The following is a 21,104-nucleotide window of genomic DNA, read 5'->3' on the forward strand; positions in this document are numbered from 1 at the left end:
ATACCCTACCGTCCACTTCACACTCACAGAGTAAGTTAGTCCGTAGACGGTTGACTCGTACTGCATGATGTACTTAATTTAGGTTTCTTGATAAGGGATTGGTCAGCAGGAGTCTGGTTGGATGCTTGTATCGGCCTTTACGATCGTATCTCCGGCTCCTGCTCTGGTTCTAGATCTATAGACGAGACCGTTGAGATGATGCATCATATTGTATAGTCACAGTCTGTTATCGATCGGGTTGGATGGTGCTGTTGTTTCTCGGCAAGGGGGTCGGCGGTTTCGGGTGACCTTTCTTGGTCCCGCTTTACTCTCACAACATACTATGTTTTTGTCGTCCTAGTTGACAGTTCAAGGACAATAGTATCCCCTAATATAACACTATAACAAGCACCAAATCATACATGACTTTTGATCGGTAGTATGTCTCCCCACCCCTTCAACAGATTGTACAAACACAATACTTCTACCCAATTCCACTCAAATAGACATTATTCAATGCTCGGAGACAATTTATCATTTTCATCGACCGAAGTACTGCCGTTCCACGTACCGAAGTGGAGGGTAGACCAGGCCTGTCCAGGAGAATGCGACATATAGACCCATCTAAACAACGGGTTAGTCAGAACAAGACCAGAAGCAACAAAGCGACTTACATCGGCACCGTACTCGCCCACCAAGCGCGCAATGGGTCCTATGTACCACACCTGTGCCATGCACAGAATCGCACCTGCCCAGCCAACCAGAAAGGCAATGAAAGCCGCGATACCAACCGGCAGCTTGGAAGGATCGTTCCAAGCGTACCAGTTGTATCCGGAACGGAACCGAAATATAAATTGTTCTTCCAGAATGATGACCACCCACATGACCACCCAATAGCCCATGAGGGCCAGAAAGTTGGTGAAAATATCAGAGAGATTGCTTCGACCAGCCAACGCGCACACAGTGAAAATCACTGCCCCGAAGGTGTTCCAGAGCACTCGCGGAACCTTTTCCGCGTGGCGGCCAAGAATCTGGAAGTCGACTCCAGCCGAGTAGGAAGGAGCCACTGTATTGGCGATTAAACCGAGGGCAACAACCACTGCACAAAATTTCCCGAATCCACCCAGCGGGCTGAAGCCTTCAACAATAAGAGCTCCGGCGCCAACAGAGTATGCTTCGCTATACTCCACATGCTTGGCGATACCCGACCCAAGGCCAGCACCACAAATGATTGCCATGGCGAAAGAAAATGTCAGCCCGGCCAGGGAGAGAGAGGAAAGCGCCCACTTCGAGGTGTTTTGAGGGTAATAGACAAAGAAGTCGGCAGCAAGTGGCGTGTAGGTGATTGCCGAACTGACGCAGAGGGAGAAGAACGACAATCTGAAAAGCGAATGATTAATACTGAGCAAGAAATCAAGCCTCAAAGAGCTCACCTGTTGCCGGCAATGGTGCTAGCATCTCCGGTGGATGATGCTGAAAGATCATAATTCTTAGAGGACACCCCAAACAGTATGGAGACCACAATGAGTTGAGGGAGGAACGCAAAGCTAACCAAGTCAGCGTCAGACCAGCAAAAGCGAAGGATGGTCCTGTCATACCGTTCATAGTAGTGGAAGACTTGAATGCCAAATGTAGCGATAATCCAGGTAATGATGGCGATGATAACAATGCCTTCCGAAATGATTAGTATGGATAGTGAAGCAAGCGGGAAAGCGATATACGCACCCACAGCTACCGACATGTTTCCATGCGGCGACACTGCGGACAAGATCTGACCGCCAACAACAGAGTCGATCAGACAATAACCAAGCATTTGAATCAAGTTCAAGATGACGATGAGCTTGCTGGGCCACCAGCCCATGGAGTAACGTCCGAATGCCTGAGACGTAGCGTTCAGCAAACACATTCCCTAGAGATGGATCTGCCATCACTCACCATAGTACGGATACCAGATACTGGACCTCGCGTAGCCATCCATGCGGCGGGGATACTTCCTAGAAGAGCACCAAAAACAGCGCAAAGGGCAGTATCGCGGAAGCTGAGGCCATACGTAGCAGGGCCCAGCATGCCAAGAGTAATGTTGTTGGCTGCCAGGTTGACCGAGACCCAAAGCAGAAAGGACTGCAGGTAGGCAATCCAGGTCAACTTGGTCATCCGCTCATTCTCTGGCACCCGTTCGATACCACGAGCCTCGAAGTTGTACTCGACTAACTGCTGCTCGAACTTCCTAATGTACGAGGTCAAGCGTGTCGGCGCACGTGTCGTTCTATCGTTGTTATGTTCGCCATTATCCATAAGACGATTCGAAGCATAGCTTGAATGGACATCCGTAATGTCCTTCTCAGACTGACGCCTCATGGCGGAGACGGGTTGTTCGGAAGACATCCTGTAGGAGACCGTCAGTACGAACCTGAGGGAAACGAAAATGAAGATAAGAGAAAAGCGGGCATAAGTCCTTTCGCTGGAATTATCCAGATCAAGTTCAACCGTATAATCTCAGAACGAACAACGTCATTATCAGACTTTACTGGGACGCCCTCCTCCGTGGCAGACGGAGTACTTTCCCCACACCCCCGACGAGGGAGAGCGCCTCAGGTAGGCTGTGTAACGAACAGTTGTCGAACACCGGTCTTCATGCAGGCAGATTACTTAGATACCTTGATCGACAGACAAGACCACGCTACTCGTCTTCATGGTAGCCGTCCCTTGTATATGGTTCTGTGAGAAGACGGGAGGGCACTATGTACGTATGTACGGGGACGTTGCGATTGCGATGGGAAAAGGATTGTGGCGACCAGACCTGGTTCAACACGATCTCAATCGTGCGTCAGTCATATTGATTTTAACAGAGTTTGTGGCAAATCCATTTTTCTGGAGAAGCACTCAGAATAAAGAAACTGCAACTTTGAGCGCAATAGATGATTTCTGCACTAACCTGAAATCACAGACAATAATATACGCAATGCCCACCGGCAATGTCTCAATGGTAGGCGAAAGAGCCCTGGGGGATTGGGAGGAAGGACAATGACTGCAGAATGAGGGAAAAGGTGGAGCGGGTTCAACAGCCGGAGCGAGAACCCCCAGATAAATTTTAATGGCGGCGGGGTCTGGATCGAGTCATAGCCGCCTCATAGGCGGCGGGTGGGTGTGTGCGGCAGCGGACTGGCCGCGGACTTGCCCGCCGCCGCCTCCCGATATCGGATGGCATTTCCTACCGCACCCCGTAGCACTACGATTGCTCCTCGACCGTGCGTAGGTATACCGCGGGCTGCAGGTACGTCCCATTGCTGGCTGCCCTTCTTTCGCCTATCGGGTTGCAAGAGTACTACTGCCTTGTCAACTCTTTTCTGATAATGCCCCAATCACATCCTGCACTCGTGTCGAAGCTGTTTGTCTGCAGCCTTGTTTATCGTTCGCTAGTAACCTGCAGGGTTGCTCTGCAGGGATTTCAGCATGCAGGCACGTCTATAGTGCATTGTCTTCAGATGTTTACTTTGCGGCTTTTTCTGCTACCTGATTTAATAGATCGGTTGAATAACTCTATTCCGAGTAATGAAGGACATACGAGACAGGGGTTCAAATTCACCAGCAATGTGTATCATCAAGAATGAAGACGACAGCCCTAAGACGAAATTGAAAACAGGACTCACTGAAAAATTGTGAGAGGGTGGATGATGAAGATGTAGCTAGTAGAGAACAAACGCGACCCAACTCCAATAACCCTTCGCCCGTTGCTCTGCAGACTATAAAGAGAAATCAATGTAAAATGAGTAACTCATGCTCAGACCAGCTTTCATGCCTATGATCGACCGGCGAGGAAGAATATGCAAGATAGTCATCACGTCGTCATCTTTCGTAAACTCTAGAGGTCCTTGAAGTGCTCTTTTGCATACTGTTCACAAGCCTATGTTGGGTAAGTCAGTAGGTCGTACTGGGATTGGTCACTTTGAGAACTCGCCTTAGCTGGCTTCCCAACTTTCTGTCCGATCACTTTCCACTTGTTCGCCTCGTATTCTTTGATCGCATCGCGAAGTGCTATGGACTATATTTCATCATGTCAAGACTGGTTCAGCACGAACACGGACGTGCTATGACCTTACCTCATCTTCCGCAAATTCAGCGTAGTGCATGTCCTGCCACATAAGTCAGGAATTTCATCGGACCTGGAGCGGTATTCGGGTGGATGCCTACCTTATACCAATGCTTCTTGACACTGCCCTCGGTCCGAGTGGGGAAAGTCTGAGAAGGCCCAGGACAACCAGGTTAGCACGCTTCAAAGTGGTACAGAACCGGTTGGTGCACCTTGGCAATTTCGCTCCAGCTGCGGCCAGCATCGCGCATAGTCTTCAGCCGCTGTTCCTCCTCTGCAGTCCAGGGAGTATTGGTTCTTCCTTTTTTCTTCGGGGTAGGCTCTGGTATTCCAGACCCCTGTTCATGTCCGGGCTCGCCTCCGGCCCCGGTCGCGCCTAGCGCTGGCATGGCCGCCGTGGTGCCTGCTTGGGGAGAAGCACGGCGTTTGCGCGGGTTCGGCGGAGGAATCTGAGTTTGGGGCATAGAAATGCCCTCGTATGAAGGCACTCGTGAGTAGGGATTAACTTGTTGCGCGGCTAAAAGATGGGATGGGGCGTTGGTCGGGACGGAGGTCTTAATTCGTTTCGATGTTGGAGGGGACCTGGTGTAATAGAACAATCCAAGACGTCAGTTTCAGAGACGTGACTAACACATGAAAGCGGAAAAAAGAAATAAATACGCGCAATCGCGAGCAGCGAGGATACAGGGCTGGAGTAGATAAGAAGCCGAATGAGGATGATGAATGTAGTGGTAGGGATAATCCGAACGATAATAGCAAATAACACGAATAATATTAACCACAATGATAATAAGAAATGACGGAAAAAACCAGGCGATTTGTGAATCAGCAGCCCGGGACAGGGAAAGACCCCAGGTCAATAAGAGAAAAAAGAAAGAACACGGTACAAATGAGGAGCACATGATCTGGGTTGGGAGTGTTGCAGGATACCTGTATATATGGACAGAAAGCAACACTGGAGCACTTCGCAGCCCTAACACTAGCTTTGGTGGGTGCTCTGGGAGGACGAAGGGTGACTTACGACATGGTTGAGGGTATGCAGTTCTCCCAATCACGCTCCGTGGATTCATCTGTAAATACAAATGTTTAGGAGATTAGCAAATCTGCTACTCGAGGAACGCTCTGAGTAGATCGCCCTGTCAAGTCTAGGGAAGCGAGCGCTGGTTACACCAAAGTGACGATGACACCAGTGCATCATACGGCATGGTAGTAGCATGGTAGTAGCGCCGCAGAATGGGAGATGGACGTCAGGACAGAAGGGGAGAGTCGACAGAAATGTTACATGCATGTGTGGAAGTGGTCGGCAGCGAGGGACCTGGAGTTGGCGCACGAATCTGAGTAAGAAGGAGAGCGACACAGTAGCTTCAAGTGAGAGAAAAGAGAGCAAAGCGAGAGAAGAAGGGAGGGGAGGCAGGGAGAGAGAAAGGACAGGACCGGTGAAGGGCAAGTGAAAGGCAAAAAGAAACAAATATAAACAGGTTTAGGCACAATCACAAGTAGACCTCTCGAGCATCTTAGGATACATAGACTGGAAATAGTACGGAGAAATACTGGAGTTGCGATGACAAGACGTTCTGGTCAGGACAAGTGGAGATGAAGACCAACACAGAGTGCAAAGAAAGGCTTACTGGTCGAAGTTCATGATTCGAAAGGCTTCGGGGGGTTTTTCTAATAGGTAGACACGAAGTACTTGGCTCGTTGCTGGAAAGTCGGCTTCAATTGACAGAGCGAGGCCAGTCAGGAGAGTAGGCAGGTAGGCAAATAAGACCTGAGTAGAGATACTAGAAGCTGTATAGTTGTGAATAGGTAGGTAGGTAGGCAGGCAGGCAAGGCAGGCAATCAATCGGAGTACTGGGCCCGTTAGCAGTTGCTGGGCAAAGACAGTCAGTAGTTTAGATGATCGTCGTTGTTCTGATTGTGCTCGGAGGTGAGGATCAGCAGCAAGTAAATAACAAGGTAAGCTCGAGTCCACCAGAGGTCAAAGATACATGTCTTTACATCTAGCGATGTGCAGAAGGAGACAGCAATGCCGGTACTGCGGATTGCAAGGTATACTAAGGGAACACTCGGGGGAAGAAAGGAGGAAGAAGAGAGGGGGAGGGTCTGCTTCCCTTGTCTGGAGCAAAAAGAAGAAAGATAGAAACGAGACGAATCTGCAGAGAGAAAAGAAATGGAAAGGCAAAAGGAACAGGAAAGCTCAGCAGTAACAACACAAGCGCAAGGCGAAACGAACGGACAAGTGACTGACAAGACAAGACTGACTACACTGCTGAGGGGAGATCCGCATCCACTCCATGGCCAAGCAGCTCGCATTTCACCAATCCCACAAGCTCCGACTCGTGTTTGCTTTTTTTTCCCTTCTTCTTAGCAAGTGTGGATAAAGTCAATGATTACTCCTTTACTCACTCCCTCCCTCCCTCACGCACTTACTCGCGCACCCACACTCTCCCTATTCATGTCTGTCCAGCACCTGCCGGTTAATTGAGACGGCGGACGCGCAGGAGGCGTTGTCGCCAAACCATCCATTGCATCACCCCATCATGCCCAAAAAAGAAATTTCCCTCCTTGAACTCATGGCTTTGCCTTGACAGACTAAAAGGGCCCAGTACAGATCCCGAGCCCCATTTCAACCAGCAGCAATTTCCCCTCTTCGATCGGTCGAAATTCCGAATGGGTTTACACGAGAACGGCAGAGGACTACGCACATCTTGACCTATGGGGAGGAGGGAGGGGCTGTGTGTCTGGCCCTCTGACACCTGTCTACTCATCCTTGTACTCATAGTACACAAGCACCCATACTATTTCGAGATCCTCTCCGTTTGTTCTTTATTCCGTTCACTTTTAACAATCGACTGCGTTGTACCCCGCTTCGGTCATTACATTATAATCATCCATCAGCCACACATTGCATCTTCAAATCCAGTCTCCAAACAAACAAGACAGTGAGCGATGATGACGGTGGCGGCGACATCCGGTCCATAAAGGCCCGCCGTCTCGGTTGTCTTCGCCAGGTTAACCTGGCGTTGCTGCAGTGTCCAAGTAGGCCAACTGGGTGGACAAGGCCAGTGAGGAGGCGGGGTCTGGACTATCCGGTGACCGTGAGCACGCCTACATCTTGAACGAACAATTTTGGTCTGCAATCATTGACCTTGGCACACCAGAAGAGAAGCAAGAAAAGCAAATCTTGAAGGCTCAAGGATGGTGATTTCTACTAACGACGTGGGCTCTAGCCTCTTTCCTTTCCCAATCAGATGCGCCTAACGGGATACGCTGCGAGCGGGGTAAGGATCCCTGAACTTCCACTAGGGCTCCCGTGTGCCTATCCGTCCTCTGCCTCGATTACTTTCACTCCATCTTTGTCGGGTCGGTCGATTCTCTGTGCCGTGTATTCTAGACAGGGTCTGGACATCTCCGATGCAAGCCTGGCCGCTCCTGCGATCTGGACTTTCAACTTTCAAATCGAGTAGGCTGGTGCCCGCCCGAGTTGGCAGACCTACATCTCCAGATTTTCAAAGTATGCATCTTATCTACGCCCCCCCAGCTGGCCCTTTTCTAGACGAATTTGAAAGATATCCCGTGGGTCCGTGAACCGTTATTAGACCCCCTGTGAAATCTTGTTGCGCACCGTCCTACCGAGGTTGTTGGCAGTTGAATGCTCAGGCTTATTCCCACCGCGCCATGGCGAAACACATAAAATGAGGGGTTGTGCAGGGAATGTTGTTGGATCGTCTTGAATACAAGGATGTTCAAGAAGTCAATAAAGACGAAATGCTGTCAGTGCTTGAAGAGCTCACAGAACTGAGAGAAAGATGTCGACCCCTTGCCGTTGTCTAATCGATAATTAGTATCTGTCTGTATGCGATCTTTCCCTCACGACTCATATTATCAATGGGAGAGAACTAGAATTTCCTAAGCGCATATATGCACTAGACTTGATCTCTCGGAGGATCATATATCATATCCATGAAACTGATATCGGCGCGAAGAGCTTGCTGTACGTATTGCTTTCTCGAAAGGTCTAGGTTACTAGATAAATCAAATCTAGGTATCCTGCAGACCATGTTCTGCGAGTTCATGACTCGAGTCAAGTAGCTATTTAAACGCTACGCTGAAACTTTTAGGCGCCTGTGGAATGTCTCGCGCTTATCTGCGCTAGTGGCGAGTCACTGGCTATGCAATAAAGGCACATGTCTCGATATTTTCTCAAAATGCTTCCCTCTAGTAGTTTTAAGAACTCGACGTAACATAAAAGCATAGTATCACGTGCTGAAAGCTGCCGTCACTAGGCTTATATGGACAGAGAGCTACTAGTACATATAGCAATATGAATGTCACGAATAACGACCATAACGCAATCCAGTCCTTGAACATAGTAGCTCCATAGTACAGTAGATACAAGGCATAGTTCACTGATCGTGAGGCATCAGTTGGAGTTGATTGAACCCATATTCTTGTTAATATGGGCACAATGGTTCTACACATATATAGACCCTACGGTCAGCATTCCACGAAGTTTACACATTTATACAATTGGTGGAACTGTCTGTAAGCATACTCTCTGAACAGTACCACATGAATTATTAGCTATGGTCAATCGTTGTGAGCCTTTGGGTTTGCCCTCGATAGGAGCGGTGACAAATTGAGTGATACATCTATTCGCCTAACACAAACCAGCATGGCAGCAGAAGCCGCTTAGGTTGGTTACAGTATTTCCGAGGCCTCCATAGGCTTGACTATGTTATTTCTATACGCTTTTCAAGCCAGTGGTAATTTCTTCGAATCGACATTTGATATGGACGAGATGGGAACATCTTCAGCTATCTATGAAGCTGGGTCGGGCCAAATTGAATCGTCAATTGCTGACGTCATCCGACTGATTGATGCTAGCATTGATCACGTGCTAGACACGCGGCCACCCGTGACGGGAACATCCCCAGCTTCTTACGCCTTGAGGTGGATCCCGCTGAGACAGTGAACGGAGCTACCCCTTCGTTAAGACCAGATAAGACACGCAACCCATCGGCGAGCTTCACCAACGCCACTTTTCTTCTCTGCTATTGCCAATTCTATTCCTCCTGTCCTCAGTGGGCTTTATTGTCCCATATTTGCAATCGAGTTGCCTGGTGCACCTCGCAACCTACACCTCTAACACAAGTCGTATAGCACCGACCGGGCCTACCTGATAAAAGAAGCACGGTCCACAGTTAGTCACACCGTCTCTGGGTGTTTTTTTGGTAGTCTCAACGGTGGTAGTTGAGGCCTTTGAAGAATTCTTAGTCGTGCAGCTGGGCTTCCAGAGCTAGTCAGCTCCGATATACGTTCGCAATCATGGTTAACCTGAACATGAATTTGTTCCGCGCCTTGGGCGACTTCTCCCACCTCGGGTCTAAATGCGTCCTAATATGGGCTATACATCGTAACCAGAGTGCCGAGGGTATGTTAGCTGTGACACGATGCTAGACTGTCCTCCAAGCTAATCGATTGTACTGCAATGCAGGTGTATCGCTCCTTACACAAATGCTTTACGCTATGGTCTTCGTCACGCGTTACCTTGACCTCTTTCGGAAAGAAGCTTGGGATTCGTTCTACCTCGTCTTCTTCAAGTTATTCTATACCATCTCATCGTTCTATGTCATCTATATAATGATGAAGGTCTTCCCGCGCACGCGGGAGAAGGAGAGAGCATGGAAATTGGCATTGATTTCTGTTGGGCTGTCGCTTGTACTGGCCCCAATCTCACTTGGCATATTCAAGGGCTATGGATCTGGCCGGTGGTTCAGTGAGGTGAGTTTGATCAAGAATGTTATATCTCCTGATGTTACATGACTGACGTCGCACGGGGTAGACATGCTGGGCTTTCTCGATCATCCTCGAATCCGTCTGCGTTCTCCCACAGTTATTGCTCTTGCGCCAGACCACCGTCCCAACTGTCATCGACTCATATTACCTACTGATGCTGGGGTCATATCGAGCTTTCTACATTCTAAACTGGCTCGTGCGCGGGTTCGGCGCCGAGCATCACTGGGAGCCAATTGCCGACATATTCGGCCTCGTTCAGACTGCTTTCTACATCGACTTTGCCTGGGTCTACTACTCCCGTCAGCGCGTGAAGCTTCGTAACGGAGGCGTGGTTGACTCGGACGATTTCCGCCATAGTTGGCTCGTGAGCAGGGTGCTCAATCTGGTCAATTTCAGGCAACGCAGGGTGGCGGATGAGGAGCAGAGTCTGAACGATGATGATTTTGAAGAAGAGAGGGTCAACGGGGAAAGACCAAAGAACAACCGGTGGGGCGCAAGAGGGATCTCGGTCTCCGCTGATGACACCCTGGAGGATCGGCGGCCCGATGCTCACGGTTCGAGTCTTGAGAACGACTTAGAAGGGTTCTCGGAAGATGAGGAAGATGACGTCCCATCATACCAGGCAAACAAGGTCTCTTCTTTTGGGGCCGCCGGCAATCGGGATTGAGCTGTTTGATCATTGGGCCATATATAGAATTCTTGGGTGTAAATTTGGGCCTCTAGCTACTGTTTCTCAGGCGTAAATTCCGCTCACTGGGTTTTATTGCGAATCATCATATTTCCATAGCTACATGACCAACTTTACTGTCTGCTTCCATGTCGACGTTGAATGACGGAAATTTAAAATCCTTCTAGAAGACGCAGTAGCGGCGAGTAATGAGCGATTATCCATACCGTGTTAGGCATAGAGCAGTCTCAGGCGCAGTCCTCGTCCAGCAATCGATCAGAAATGATTCGACCATTCGTTTAGGTATTCACAACATGGCAGCATGTCATTGCGCGATTCGGGATGAAGTCATCCTGGAGGGATTTCGACGTGGGGATGAAACAGGTTTTAACAGAACGGGCCCGTTTGTTTCAGACTTGAACCTCTGAGCACACTGCTGCGCCTGCTCATAGCCACGGTTAGGTTGTTTGAGGAAATGTAGATGGATGCAGAAGATGGGCGAAAGTGTTACAGAGTTACGAAAGGGGTGTTACGAGTGGCCAGAGCAACCAGAAACGACGGGGGGCCGATTTGTCCTTTTGGGGTACTCTGTAGTAGTAAGTGTGGGTTAGGTGGTAGTTTGGACCTGAGGGCAAAAACGCCTAGGGGACAACCTTGCCAGCATACTTCTTACGGTATTTACTGAGTGCTCATTACTCGGCATAGCCGGAATCAGGGCCTGTCATCATGATGGGGGTGAACCTTTCCTTCCCCCGTCAGGTCCCCGAGGAAGCAAAAATAGAAATCCTTCAGTGTTTAAATACGTTACTTCATACTAGTTAGCGGTCATTGCCGTCCGGCCCTTACAGAGTGACTGCACAGCAGGAGATGATGATGCTACGCACTCCTTGCTCACATCGAATAGAGAAGCTGCGGGGAAATCCGTGACATCACGTGTGCATCACGAGGTCTCCGATCGGTTGATAGACGAAGCGAAGATCTTCCATCGACCACATGGCGAATTTGCAATCCATGCGATGGTCGCAATCATGACACGCCGGACACAACCCGTTCTATAGGGCCAAATACAAGGATGCCACAGAAACCCGCCGGGAATATGACGGGACGGCATTGTCGTGCATTCCTGCGGAAGCATGTTTGACGATTCCCCATCCCTGGGGTATCGTGCCATCGGTATTGAATTCCAAGGCGGACAACGACATAACAGTATCCTGGCTTTTGGGAAGAGATCATCACTATCGCTTCTGGCGCGTAATGGACTGTCAATTATTCCGACGTCACGTGGCTTAGCTGGAATGCAGACAGCCGGTCGAATTCAAAGACGCCAAATAATTCATCCAATCCATGATCCCTCGAGCCTCTGTTTCTGGACAACACCATCGTGTCTACTCGGTAGATTTGACCAGGAAATCCTGAAATCAACACGCCATGGATGGAGAGAGGCCATGCTTCCAAACCAAACTTTCCACATCTAGTCATTTCAGGACCGACCGAAAGACCGACTTGGTGGTCAGCTTTCCTTTTTTTTTTCCACCCCCGTTTTCCTCGTTCCCTTGACGGGTTATCCGTAGGGCAAAGTCGAAGATCGCAGAAGCATGTCGGAGTCTGACAAGCCTGCCCAGGCTGGGTTTAGTTCCGACCCATTGAGACCCACCAGGATTTACAGCCGCAATCACCACGAAGCGCTTAATGGCCTAACCCTGCCCGGAGGATCCTTGCTCCTCCCTCCCCTTCCTTCTCTTGCCCCAATTGAGATTTATTCTGTTCCTTGATGTCCTTCTCCTGGATTCGCTTGACCGTAATTCTTCCAGAGCCATCCGAGCAGGATTTAGCTGCGTCTACTAACAAAAGCTCGAGGATCCTGGCTGATGACTTCCGGTCGTTGGGGCTAGGTTCAGCAGCCTTGCAATTCGTCCGTTGTAGCTTGCTCTCCACCCATGCGTAGCCGCTATAGGAGTACAGGAGCTGCGATGCAATCATCTGCCCGTGGGTCTTTAGGAAAATAATGATTTCTCCCCTGCAGCGTACATTTTCAATATCCCTCTTTGGCTAAGGATTCTCATCTGCATTGGTGATTCTCATGCCCTTTTGTCCTTTTGGGACAGTTTTGCATCGATGGCGGTGGCCCATCTATGTATTGGTCAGATCGAGCGCTAACCTATGGACTGCCATTTGATATGGCGATCAAGCGGCTTCGCACTGCCAGTCCTCACTCCATTACCCTGACATAATTTAACAGTTCTCAATTCGGAATCCAGACCATCGGCACTAAGATCGCAGAAGGTGTTGCCCTGCTCTTGAGTAACGGTGGGGTGGGCCTTGGAGATGCAAGTCTGAGCCCCCGAAGGTTTTTTGGGGGCTGGATTGTCTCCGTTTCTCATCTCATGAACGACAATGAGAAATTATCTCTTTTCGATTACCTTCAATTTCCAGAGCATGGCACTGTCCTCTATCAGAAATAACCAGGCGCTTAAAGGCAGGCTCATCGTCGACCTTACCTCTCCCGCCAGGAACAATTTTGTGCGGCACAGCATTAGTGGGCGGGACTTACTAGTATGGTCTTTCATACTCACTGAGCCTGTTGATAGCAAAAACAAAAAGCTTCAAGCTTCTGGTCCTGCCTTGCGAGGCATTCCGACTTTCTTTGACATTCCTTTCTTAATATATATGAGCACACGAAGACTCCGTCATTGATACGCCTTTCCTTATCATTTCTCTTTCCTCCCACCAGACCATCCATTTCCCTTCCTATATAATATCTATATGCTGGGAAGTGGATCAGCCTCGGATGATCTTTGTCAATACCAGTGGCGGCCGGATTGTTCATTTATCTTGTCGGACTTCGCCACCAGTCTAATTACTTTCACGTCTTCCTTCCGTGTTTCAATCACTGTCTCATACACTAATTCACCATTCCGTCATCTATCAAGGAAGGGCCTCAACTGGCTTCTAGAATGTATCCGCAAACCCCTATGGGATACTCGGGGCCGATAACCTTCACCCATGGCGCTGTCAATTCCGGGGAGGGGATCGAAGACCTATATGCAGCGATGCAACCGCAGTGGACCGGATTGGAAGCTGTATGTTGCATAGTCAACCAATCTCCACAGACGAACCTCTTGAAGCTGACCGGCTCTGAGTCGATGCAGTCGCCATATGGAGGAGTCAACCATCCGTATACTACCACGGCAGCATTCCCCACCGGCTCCATCCTCACCCCCATCAGCCTTCCCGATAGCTCCTTCAGACCGAGTCCGGTACTCAGTCATCATTCGCACGATTTCCAATACAATCCCAATGACATCGTCCCATCTCAAGGACTAGGTATCACAGCTCCATTTCCGAGCAGCTTCCCTCGGACCGTGACTGCGGGCCTGGGGCACTCTCTGGACGAACTGGAATATGGCATGGGCGAGGTAGAGCACTCGCCTCATCCCCCGCCAGCAAAGAGAGCCCGACGTGGTCCGAAGCAGGCAGTCACGCCGCGGGAAGCCCCCGTTACCATCCTTCCCAATCCCGAGGGGCTACAGCGACTAGAACAAGAGCGAAGACAAGGGGCCGCTGACGCTCAGCAGCAACAGCGGCCTCGCGCCCCAGGAAGGGGCCGCAGAGATCCCCAGGCTGAGGAGGAAGATGCATTCGTGGAGCGGCTGCGGGAACAGAACTTGGCATGGAAGGTGATCCGGGAGATGTTCCGGGAGAAATTCCACAAGGATGCATCCGAGGCGCGGCTGCAGATGCGCATGTTGCGGCGGCGCAAGGAGCGCCTGGCTCGCTGGGATGAAAACGATGTGAGTACGTGCTCCGTAAGCAGTCCAAAACTGCCAACTAATCATTAACGGTCAAGTCATTCAGATCCGCCTACTCATCAAGGCTCGGGATTATTGGGAGCACGAGAAGTACAATGTGATTGCACAAAAGGTATGAGTCCTGCTATCTATCGATGGAAAAATAAAAATACCAAGTGCTGACTATATTCTCGCTCGTCTCAGATGAGGGAGTTTGGAGCCGGACAGTACACGCCACAGCAATGCGAGGCCCAACTACGGTATCTTGATGCGCAGAATCGGGACCGCAGCGGTCTGGTCACGCGGCCACGAATAGCTGAGCCTGCGCAGGCACGACGACGAGTCTGGCCGCGCTCATCATCTCAGAGCCTGGGTGGTGAAACAGGAAGGTAGCGTAATTGGGTAGAAGGTCTTGATGGGCTCAGATGCATGATGAGGCGTATATGGCTTGGTTACGGGCTTTCTTTCGTTTTTACTTTGTTTTGGGCTAATGGTATGCCGGGATGTATTCCGTTCGGCGATTTGCATGCTAGCGTCCTGCCTTTTTTATTTCTTTTCTCCTGTCTATCTGAGCTAATTGGTATATACCCTGTGGCTGAACGCATACGAAATGACATTTCATGGATAACAACATCCACGCCTTACAGTCTGACAGTTGCACAAACTATTTTAACCATCCAGGGATATCCATCCGAAGATCGTGTAACCCATCAATCAAGAGAAGATCACGGTACTAGTAGAGCGAGCCAATGAGGGTGTTGCTCTCTACTGGTTTTTTTTACTCGTCATAAGCAGAGAACAAAGAACCAAGATAGCAGCCAAGCGTCACACCGTACAAACGAGAACAATTTAAAATAGACTTTGGCGCGGTTCTTACTTCTTCGCAACGGCTGCCGATCCCAGGGCCAGCCCCAGAAGCCACGAGCTGATGCATACGGAGTACGGAGGACGCAGAGTAGTACCTGGAGAAGTTCTGATATCATGCGCAGCACTGCGGGCAAAGCAGCAGCGCTTCTCCAATAGTTAACCGCCCGCCAGCCCCAAGCCACCACAACTACTACCTTACCACATTCCTTCTTATGCTTGGCCTATTCTATTCTAGTTCTCAGACCCTAGCATTCTTGGCCCGATTCTATGTGCAGTGCAACGTCTTGTCCTTGTCCCCAGATAGTTATAACCTCGTGATCTGCCAGTGCTACTCAGCCTTACTGCCTTACTTTCCTCCCACAAGATATCAACCAAGTCTTAAATTTAGTACTATATCGTATTCATACACTTTCGAGAGAGGCTGGACAGGGCACAGCATCGATCTAAACATATCGTGCATCTCTAAGCTCTATACTCCCTGGGGAAAATAGTCGATCCCTAGGACAAGACCACTTAAAGTCAACCTCGCGAAACAAACCCACAATTGAAAGCACATCAATCCACCCAAAAGAAAAGCCTAACCACAGAACCCGCAGATCAAACGCCATCGACCCTCTCAGACGCACAGCAACCGCCAACTCGATTCGCCCCGACAAAGAAAGGCAAACAAGGGTTCGGGTTGCAATTTGCGGCTGTCATTGATGGGTATGTATCAAACTCTACTACAAATAGCTTGATCCCCATTTACTTACGGTAGTAGTAATCCCAATACCCAGCACCCACTCAGAGACCGTACATAGCCGCTAGCGGCTATTTGCCGGACTGTACAGATACTTTGTACCCTTGAGTTGGCCACCTGGCAGGAGACATGACTCGTAAGTTATACTCTAATTCCCTTGGTCTCATCACTTACGGTAGTAAGAGGTGTTCTTTGTTTGTGGTGGTTGATAGATAGAACTCTGGTCTACTGTTAGACACCGTTCTCTGGGGGCGGGGTGGTTCTCGCTGCCTTCTTCCTTCTGGGGAAGAGTTAGTTCGAGCTTCTATGCTTGCTAGTGCTCGGTGGTGGCGATCGGTTCGAGCTCACTCGGACTATTAGTTGCCTACCGGATTAAGGTAATGAGATTGACCTCCAAGCTGCGTGCAGTGCGCTGGGTCATCCCAGTACGAGTTGCTGATTAGGTCCCCGATAGCGACAGCGTGTCAAGACCCTTACCCGCCAGGATGCCAGGATGGTTAGCGTCTCGCGTAGTGGTTACTGTACTATCCATGCTTCATGCCCCGCTCTGGATCTGATGTTTCTGGCTGGCGTGGTAGCTACACGAACGGGAGTTCACGATATGTTGTGCGAGGTGCTACTGGAGATGCACATAGCCGTCAAGGATGGGGGGTCTTACATCATGTTCTTTTGTGTCTCAAATCTGGTGTCTGAGTGGATTGAGATGCAGAGGATGTCTATGGCGTGCATCTTAGTGGGATTCTGTGGGCTTGTGAATCAACGTAGGTCGTTTGGGGTGGTATTCTTTTCTCCATACCGATAGGGAAGTTGGCTTGAGCTGTGGGTCCGTTCTTGACAGCCTCGCTCCGACATCCGGTGCAGGCTGGATATCAATCCTGTCTTGATCTATAGCTTGGGAAAGGCCAATGTATGCTGTCAACAGCGAAGAGTACTAGAAAAGAGAAGGGTAGGTAGGATCCGGAATGAGTGCAAGGAAAATCGTATCTTGGAGATGAGCCAGTCTAAGCAGGTCTAACATTCTCTATCATTGGCTATCGTCGTCATCGTCTTCATCACCCGCATCATCGACGATCGGAAACGTCAACAACGCCGCGACACCCCCCAGCCCATCCAGTCTCCGGCCGCTCTCATGATCCGAGCTCAACACGCGCACCTCGCCCCCCTCAACATCCCGCACGCGGTCCACCAGCGACACCCAGCGTTTGCGCTCGGCCACGTCCTGCGATCGAAACAGCCGGTTGGAGATGATCAGCACGCCACCGCCGCGGCCCACGGCACCCTGATCGACGGCCGACTCGACCTCGCGCGGGCCGTAGGTCGCCTTATTGGTCTCCTTGCGCAGCTGATCTAGGAAGTCGTCCATGAGTCTCGTCTCGCGTGCGTACTTGGTGTCCGCCAGGATCGTTTTCACGGCGGGTGACTGCAGTACCTCCGCCAGGGAGTGGAGGTATCCCGAGGCCGAGTGTACGACCACGATGCTCGGGAGGAGGCGTTTGAGCGCCGGCATGCTGGTATTAGCCACCGACTGGATATATTTCTGAAACCCGGCCGCCACGAAGCCCGGCGAAGCAAGGAGGACGGGTCGCACGGTCTCGTTGTTGGTGGAGAGCGAGGTGGCACTAGTGTTGAATTCCATCTGCCGGACGAGGGTGTCGAGCGTAACTTGGAAGAATTTGTTCATGCCCTGTGTCGCCCCATTTTCCCAGCGGGAAGGAGCAGGACGTTAGCAAATGTAGAGGCTTTGACGGGAGGAGGAACAGATGTCCAAACAAAGGGAAACAGTAAACAGTTTCTGTGAAACATTACCTTGTCGTGATCCCCGCCACCTTGTCGCTTGCGAGGCACAGACATCTCAACCTTCTGTTTGAGGATTGTCTGAAACTGCCCGATGAAGCAGATATGAGCCAGTCCCTCTTGCATCACAACGGCCACAGCCTCGGCCCGACGATTGCCACTCTCATCCACCGCGTCCTTGAGCATCTGAACAGCGATGCTGTCCCATCCCACCCCTTCCCCGTCAGATCCAATCTCCTTCTCAAGTGTGAAATTGCGGTTCAGCTCGAGGTCGAGGGTGTGGTGCTGTCCGACCTTGGTATGTGCCGTCTCATTTACTATCTGTCCGCTTACGTGAAGCTGCGAGCTCTGCGGGTCGAAGTCGAGGCTTTTTACTCGAATCTCGAGGGTCAGGTGTACTCGCGCCGAGCTTGTTGAACCGGTATCTTGGGTGGTGGTGACACGGCGGATGGCGCTGGCGCGGAGGAGGTCGCCCGGTCGAATGAGGTTGTAAGCATGCCACTGTGCGAATATATCAGGGATAAGTTTCATTTTCTCGGTGGCTTGAACGTGGGGCTGCGTACCATGTCCTCTGGCTCTTCGGGGCACAGCGTCACCGTACCGGAGCCATTGAGCTCGATTTTGTTCTTGACCAAACGCATGCTTGGTGTATCTCCTGATTTGGGGGGTATGTATATGTCTATAGAGAGGAAAATTGGTATCAGAACGTAAAGAGATTGCCGACCCTTTTCAGGTTCTAGACGCTATGCAAATTCGGCGTTGCTGCTGGTTTGTCTATTGCGTTCTGGAGGAATGACGAAGGACATGCAACCTGAGGCAGAAGAAGTGCGGGACACTTCTCGAAGAGGAAAAGTGCCTATTGTGGGTGATGCTTATCGATAAGAGATAACGAAGCGAGCTGCTCCGTCTCTTTTTATCTGCTTGTGATTGTCCTTCGTCTCCATAGAAAGATTCATTTGTGATTAGATGCTGTTTCCTATGCATTCTGGTACGAAGTTTTATCGTCTCAGCACCTACAGTACCGGGAAATATGACTATTCTTCTGTTGAGCTGTATGATGCGGCATCGCATAGCCGATGGTCTTTGCTGCTCGGCATGTCCCTTCTGATGGCCTGTCACTATAATAACATCTTGATCGAACCCTGTCTTACTTTGTGACAATATGCCATATTAGCACGCTATGTCTTTCTTGAAAATGACGGGTGGAGATTCAGTATTTACCTTCGTGATCAACCTCGTGAAGTGCCAGAAGTGCCCACGACTACTCTGAGGGAAAGTGTCCTCTGCATCGTTCTCACATAGTTGAACCTCATACTCAATTTCCGTCGCAATGACTCTCTCATCGATGAGAGCTAGCAACGCAACATCGTCAGTCATATCTTCTATATGCTAAGCCAGAACCTCAGAGCCTGTCTGTAGGAAAACGGAAACGGGCACCAGTTCCGCTCTGCGTGTAGCTCAACGATTGCAATTAACTGGCAGATGTGCTGCTGGCGTCCATATTCAAGCAGGCTTTGGCAGCAAGCTGGTAGCCAGGATTCATGAAAGGGAGAATCGATATATGAAATTGCCCTTAGTCTGACATGCTCGAAGTCGACTGCGCTAAGCGGAGGCACTCTCCTTAATAGCGGTGATCGCGACCTTGACACTCATGGTGGGTTTTATGGAAATATAGATCACGTCCGAGGCTATCTTCTTCTCCGATTGAACTCGTTGCTTTCGCAATTAATGTACAAGCTGGCGCACAACCCTAGGCGGCACCGACGGTCGGATGTCCGAATTCGGCTTGACCGCTAACTGCGAGCCCAGGGACGGGCGGGCATCATAAACTTAACTGATTGATCAACTGATTGATAATGCCCGTGGACCCACAATTGATCTCTCGGTTCACGGCGACGGCGCATCCCTCGTGGCATGCCATGCTGCGGAGCGGCAGCTTGGAATTTGGAAATTTAGTTTTGAATGTCTTCGTTCACAAACTCCTGAGTTCTCTTCGCTCTCTTCTCACACACCTGTATCTGTGTGCCTGATATCTCGTCTCGCTAGTACAGATTGATACGTGCGTCTATCGACAGACATCATGGCTTCACTTTCCCTTGCCTCGACCAGGAAGATGGTCTCGGGATACGAGATTCCGGTGATAGGATTCGGGGTGAGTGGTAGCCGATTCAAACCCTCTTGCAAGCATTCGATTAACAGAATTGCAGTCATATCAGACGTATGTCTCTATTAGGATTAACAATCGAGCCTCTCCGGTCTTGGCTGACAAACGCTTTGTTCGAATTGTAGCCCTCCAGATGTCACCGAAAAAGTGATCCTTAAGGCCCTGGAAGCTGGCTACCGCCATGTATGATCCTTTGTTCCATCCTATCTTTTCAGCAATATGCACCACAGCAGTAAATGACACAATTCCCCTATCTGAATAGGTCGACTGTGCGCAGCTATACCAGAACGAAGCCGAGTGCGCGGCTGCCATCTATAACTCTGGAATCGAGCGTGCCAAGATCTTTTATACAACCAAGATCCCTGATTCCCATATGTCTTACGAGAAGGCCAAGGAAGCCATTGAAGCCAGTCTATCCGCGGCATCTTGCTTAGGCTACATCGACCTGTACGGACTATCTCCTTCAAATCCTACGGCAGATCTTGACAACGAAACTGACCATTACCATAGTGTCCTCCTACACACTCCCTACGGGGGCAAAGAAGGTCGACTCGGCGCCTGGCGCGCCCTCGTGGAAGCGCAAAAGACCCGCAAGATCCGCTCCATCGGCGTCTCCAACTATGGGATCCGCCACCTTGAGGAGCTAGAGCACTACATCCGGACCAGCGGGGTCGGGGGTCAAATTTCCGTCGCCCAGTACGAGATCCACCCTTGGTGTGCCCGCGAGGACATCGTCGCATGGCTGAAGAAGCGGGACATCGTCGTCGAAGCCTATTCGCCGCTGGTGCAGGCGAAACGGATGAACGAACCGATGCTGCAGAGCTTGGCTAAGAAGTACAAAAAGTCCCCGGCGCAGATCTTGGTTCGCTGGAGTTTACAGAAGGTTTGTAGCAAATTTTCCCTCGCCTTTTCCTACCAGGAAGATGGCTGATCCATTACTCTAGGGATATGTGCCGTTGCCCAAGTCGGTGACCGACTTCCGGATCAAGGAGAACACACAAGTGTTCGATTTCGAGCTGTCTCAAGAGGATATGCGTCAGTTGCAGACGGATGAGCATGCTCCTGTATGCTGGGACCTTGCTCGGGATTCGAAGCTGTAAGGGATGAATGTAGTGTGAACCCGTATCTAGGACATGAATTCAAGGATACATGCCTACAAATTAGACTAAGATAAAGGCACTGTGCTTAGTAGCATGAACCATTATCCAGGTTGTTTC

The 21,104-nt window shown here is 50.3% G+C and overlaps 7 protein-coding genes across 7 annotated transcripts; 3 read left to right on the forward strand and 4 right to left on the reverse strand.

Annotated features, from left to right (window-relative positions):
- Positions 1 to 414: 414 nt before the first annotated feature.
- On the reverse strand, positions 415 to 2,517 carry BP01DRAFT_189095 (purine-cytosine permease family protein). The gene is made up of 5 exons (XM_025570938.1): positions 1,915 to 2,517; positions 1,705 to 1,858; positions 1,578 to 1,650; positions 1,413 to 1,526; positions 415 to 1,359 (listed from the first exon to the last, which is right to left on the reverse strand). Exons 1-5 carry the CDS (start codon positions 2,362 to 2,364, stop codon positions 489 to 491), a joined length of 1,662 nt encoding a protein of 553 aa, XP_025426916.1. The 5' UTR covers positions 2,365 to 2,517; the 3' UTR covers positions 415 to 488.
- A 975-nt stretch (positions 2,518 to 3,492) lies between these two features.
- On the reverse strand, positions 3,493 to 4,651 carry BP01DRAFT_360799 (SANT/Myb-like DNA-binding domain-containing protein). The gene is made up of 5 exons (XM_025575993.1): positions 4,282 to 4,651; positions 4,171 to 4,218; positions 4,080 to 4,112; positions 3,938 to 4,021; positions 3,493 to 3,883 (listed from the first exon to the last, which is right to left on the reverse strand). The coding sequence occupies exons 1-5, from the start codon at positions 4,531 to 4,533 to the stop codon at positions 3,842 to 3,844; spliced, it is 459 nt and encodes a 152-aa protein (XP_025426917.1). The 5' UTR covers positions 4,534 to 4,651; the 3' UTR covers positions 3,493 to 3,841.
- Positions 4,652 to 9,030: 4,379 nt separating this feature from the next.
- On the forward strand, positions 9,031 to 10,675 carry BP01DRAFT_419057 (ER lumen protein-retaining receptor). The gene is made up of 3 exons (XM_025579373.1): positions 9,031 to 9,503; positions 9,567 to 9,853; positions 9,915 to 10,675. The coding sequence occupies exons 1-3, from the start codon at positions 9,398 to 9,400 to the stop codon at positions 10,533 to 10,535; spliced, it is 1,014 nt and encodes a 337-aa protein (XP_025426918.1). The 5' UTR covers positions 9,031 to 9,397; the 3' UTR covers positions 10,536 to 10,675.
- Positions 10,676 to 13,489: 2,814 nt separating this feature from the next.
- On the forward strand, positions 13,490 to 14,716 carry BP01DRAFT_369448 (uncharacterized protein; the record flags this gene model as incomplete). The annotated part of the gene is made up of 4 exons (XM_025576552.1): positions 13,490 to 13,615; positions 13,646 to 14,326; positions 14,391 to 14,456; positions 14,528 to 14,716. 4 exons carry the CDS (start codon positions 13,490 to 13,492, stop codon positions 14,714 to 14,716), a joined length of 1,062 nt encoding a protein of 353 aa, XP_025426919.1.
- An 835-nt stretch (positions 14,717 to 15,551) lies between these two features.
- On the reverse strand, positions 15,552 to 16,178 carry BP01DRAFT_360807 (uncharacterized protein). Its single transcript, XM_025575994.1, has 3 exons — positions 16,113 to 16,178; positions 15,951 to 16,065; positions 15,552 to 15,895 (listed from the first exon to the last, which is right to left on the reverse strand). The coding sequence occupies exon 3, from the start codon at positions 15,796 to 15,798 to the stop codon at positions 15,634 to 15,636; it is 165 nt and encodes a 54-aa protein (XP_025426920.1). The 5' UTR covers positions 15,799 to 15,895; positions 15,951 to 16,065; positions 16,113 to 16,178; the 3' UTR covers positions 15,552 to 15,633.
- A 775-nt stretch (positions 16,179 to 16,953) lies between these two features.
- BP01DRAFT_419060 (putative translation factor pelota) lies at positions 16,954 to 18,496 on the reverse strand (the record flags this gene model as incomplete). Its single annotated transcript, XM_025579374.1, has 3 exons — positions 18,287 to 18,496; positions 17,736 to 18,224; positions 16,954 to 17,613 (listed from the first exon to the last, which is right to left on the reverse strand). The coding sequence occupies exons 1-3, from the start codon at positions 18,362 to 18,364 to the stop codon at positions 16,954 to 16,956; spliced, it is 1,227 nt and encodes a 408-aa protein (XP_025426921.1). The 5' UTR covers positions 18,365 to 18,496.
- Positions 18,497 to 19,591: 1,095 nt separating this feature from the next.
- Positions 19,592 to 21,018, forward strand: BP01DRAFT_360808 (aldo/keto reductase family protein). The gene is made up of 6 exons (XM_025575995.1): positions 19,592 to 19,875; positions 19,931 to 19,941; positions 20,013 to 20,070; positions 20,150 to 20,334; positions 20,398 to 20,770; positions 20,832 to 21,018. Exons 1-6 carry the CDS (start codon positions 19,804 to 19,806, stop codon positions 20,985 to 20,987), a joined length of 855 nt encoding a protein of 284 aa, XP_025426922.1. The 5' UTR covers positions 19,592 to 19,803; the 3' UTR covers positions 20,988 to 21,018.
- The last annotated feature ends 86 nt before the right edge of the window (positions 21,019 to 21,104 follow it).

The sequence above is a fragment of the Aspergillus saccharolyticus genome, assembly GCF_003184585.1.
Source record: "Aspergillus saccharolyticus JOP 1030-1 unplaced genomic scaffold BP01scaffold_55, whole genome shotgun sequence".
NCBI classification, from domain to species: Eukaryota; Fungi; Ascomycota; class Eurotiomycetes; order Eurotiales; family Aspergillaceae; genus Aspergillus; species Aspergillus saccharolyticus.

Bases quoted from the DNA above. Each gene is read 5' to 3' on its own strand.
- BP01DRAFT_189095 (XM_025570938.1), bottom strand. From the start codon at position 2,364: ATGTCTTCCGAACAACCCGTCTCCGCCATGAGGCGTCAGTCTGAGAAG. The intron at 1,859-1,914 runs GTGAGTGATGGC...GCTACGTCTCAG, and splicing joins TATCTGGTATCCGTACTATG to GCATTCGGACGTTACTCCAT. The intron at 1,651-1,704 runs GTGCGTATATCG...TCATTTCGGAAG, and splicing joins AAACATGTCGGTAGCTGTGG to GCATTGTTATCATCGCCATC.
- BP01DRAFT_360799 (XM_025575993.1), bottom strand. From the start codon at position 4,533: ATGCCCCAAACTCAGATTCCTCCGCCGAACCCGCGCAAACGCCGTGCT. The intron at 4,219-4,281 runs GTGCACCAACCG...GGGCCTTCTCAG, and splicing joins GCTGGAGCGAAATTGCCAAG to ACTTTCCCCACTCGGACCGA. The intron at 4,113-4,170 runs GTAGGCATCCAC...CTTATGTGGCAG, and splicing joins TCAAGAAGCATTGGTATAAG to GACATGCACTACGCTGAATT.
- BP01DRAFT_419057 (XM_025579373.1), top strand. From the start codon at position 9,398: ATGGTTAACCTGAACATGAATTTGTTCCGCGCCTTGGGCGACTTCTCC. The intron at 9,504-9,566 runs GTATGTTAGCTG...ACTGCAATGCAG, and splicing joins TCGTAACCAGAGTGCCGAGG to GTGTATCGCTCCTTACACAA. The intron at 9,854-9,914 runs GTGAGTTTGATC...CGCACGGGGTAG, and splicing joins CTGGCCGGTGGTTCAGTGAG to ACATGCTGGGCTTTCTCGAT.
- BP01DRAFT_360807 (XM_025575994.1), bottom strand. From the start codon at position 15,798: ATGGCGTTTGATCTGCGGGTTCTGTGGTTAGGCTTTTCTTTTGGGTGG.
- BP01DRAFT_360808 (XM_025575995.1), top strand. From the start codon at position 19,804: ATGGCTTCACTTTCCCTTGCCTCGACCAGGAAGATGGTCTCGGGATAC. The intron at 20,071-20,149 runs GTATGATCCTTT...CTATCTGAATAG, and splicing joins TGGAAGCTGGCTACCGCCAT to GTCGACTGTGCGCAGCTATA. The intron at 20,771-20,831 runs GTTTGTAGCAAA...CCATTACTCTAG, and splicing joins TTCGCTGGAGTTTACAGAAG to GGATATGTGCCGTTGCCCAA.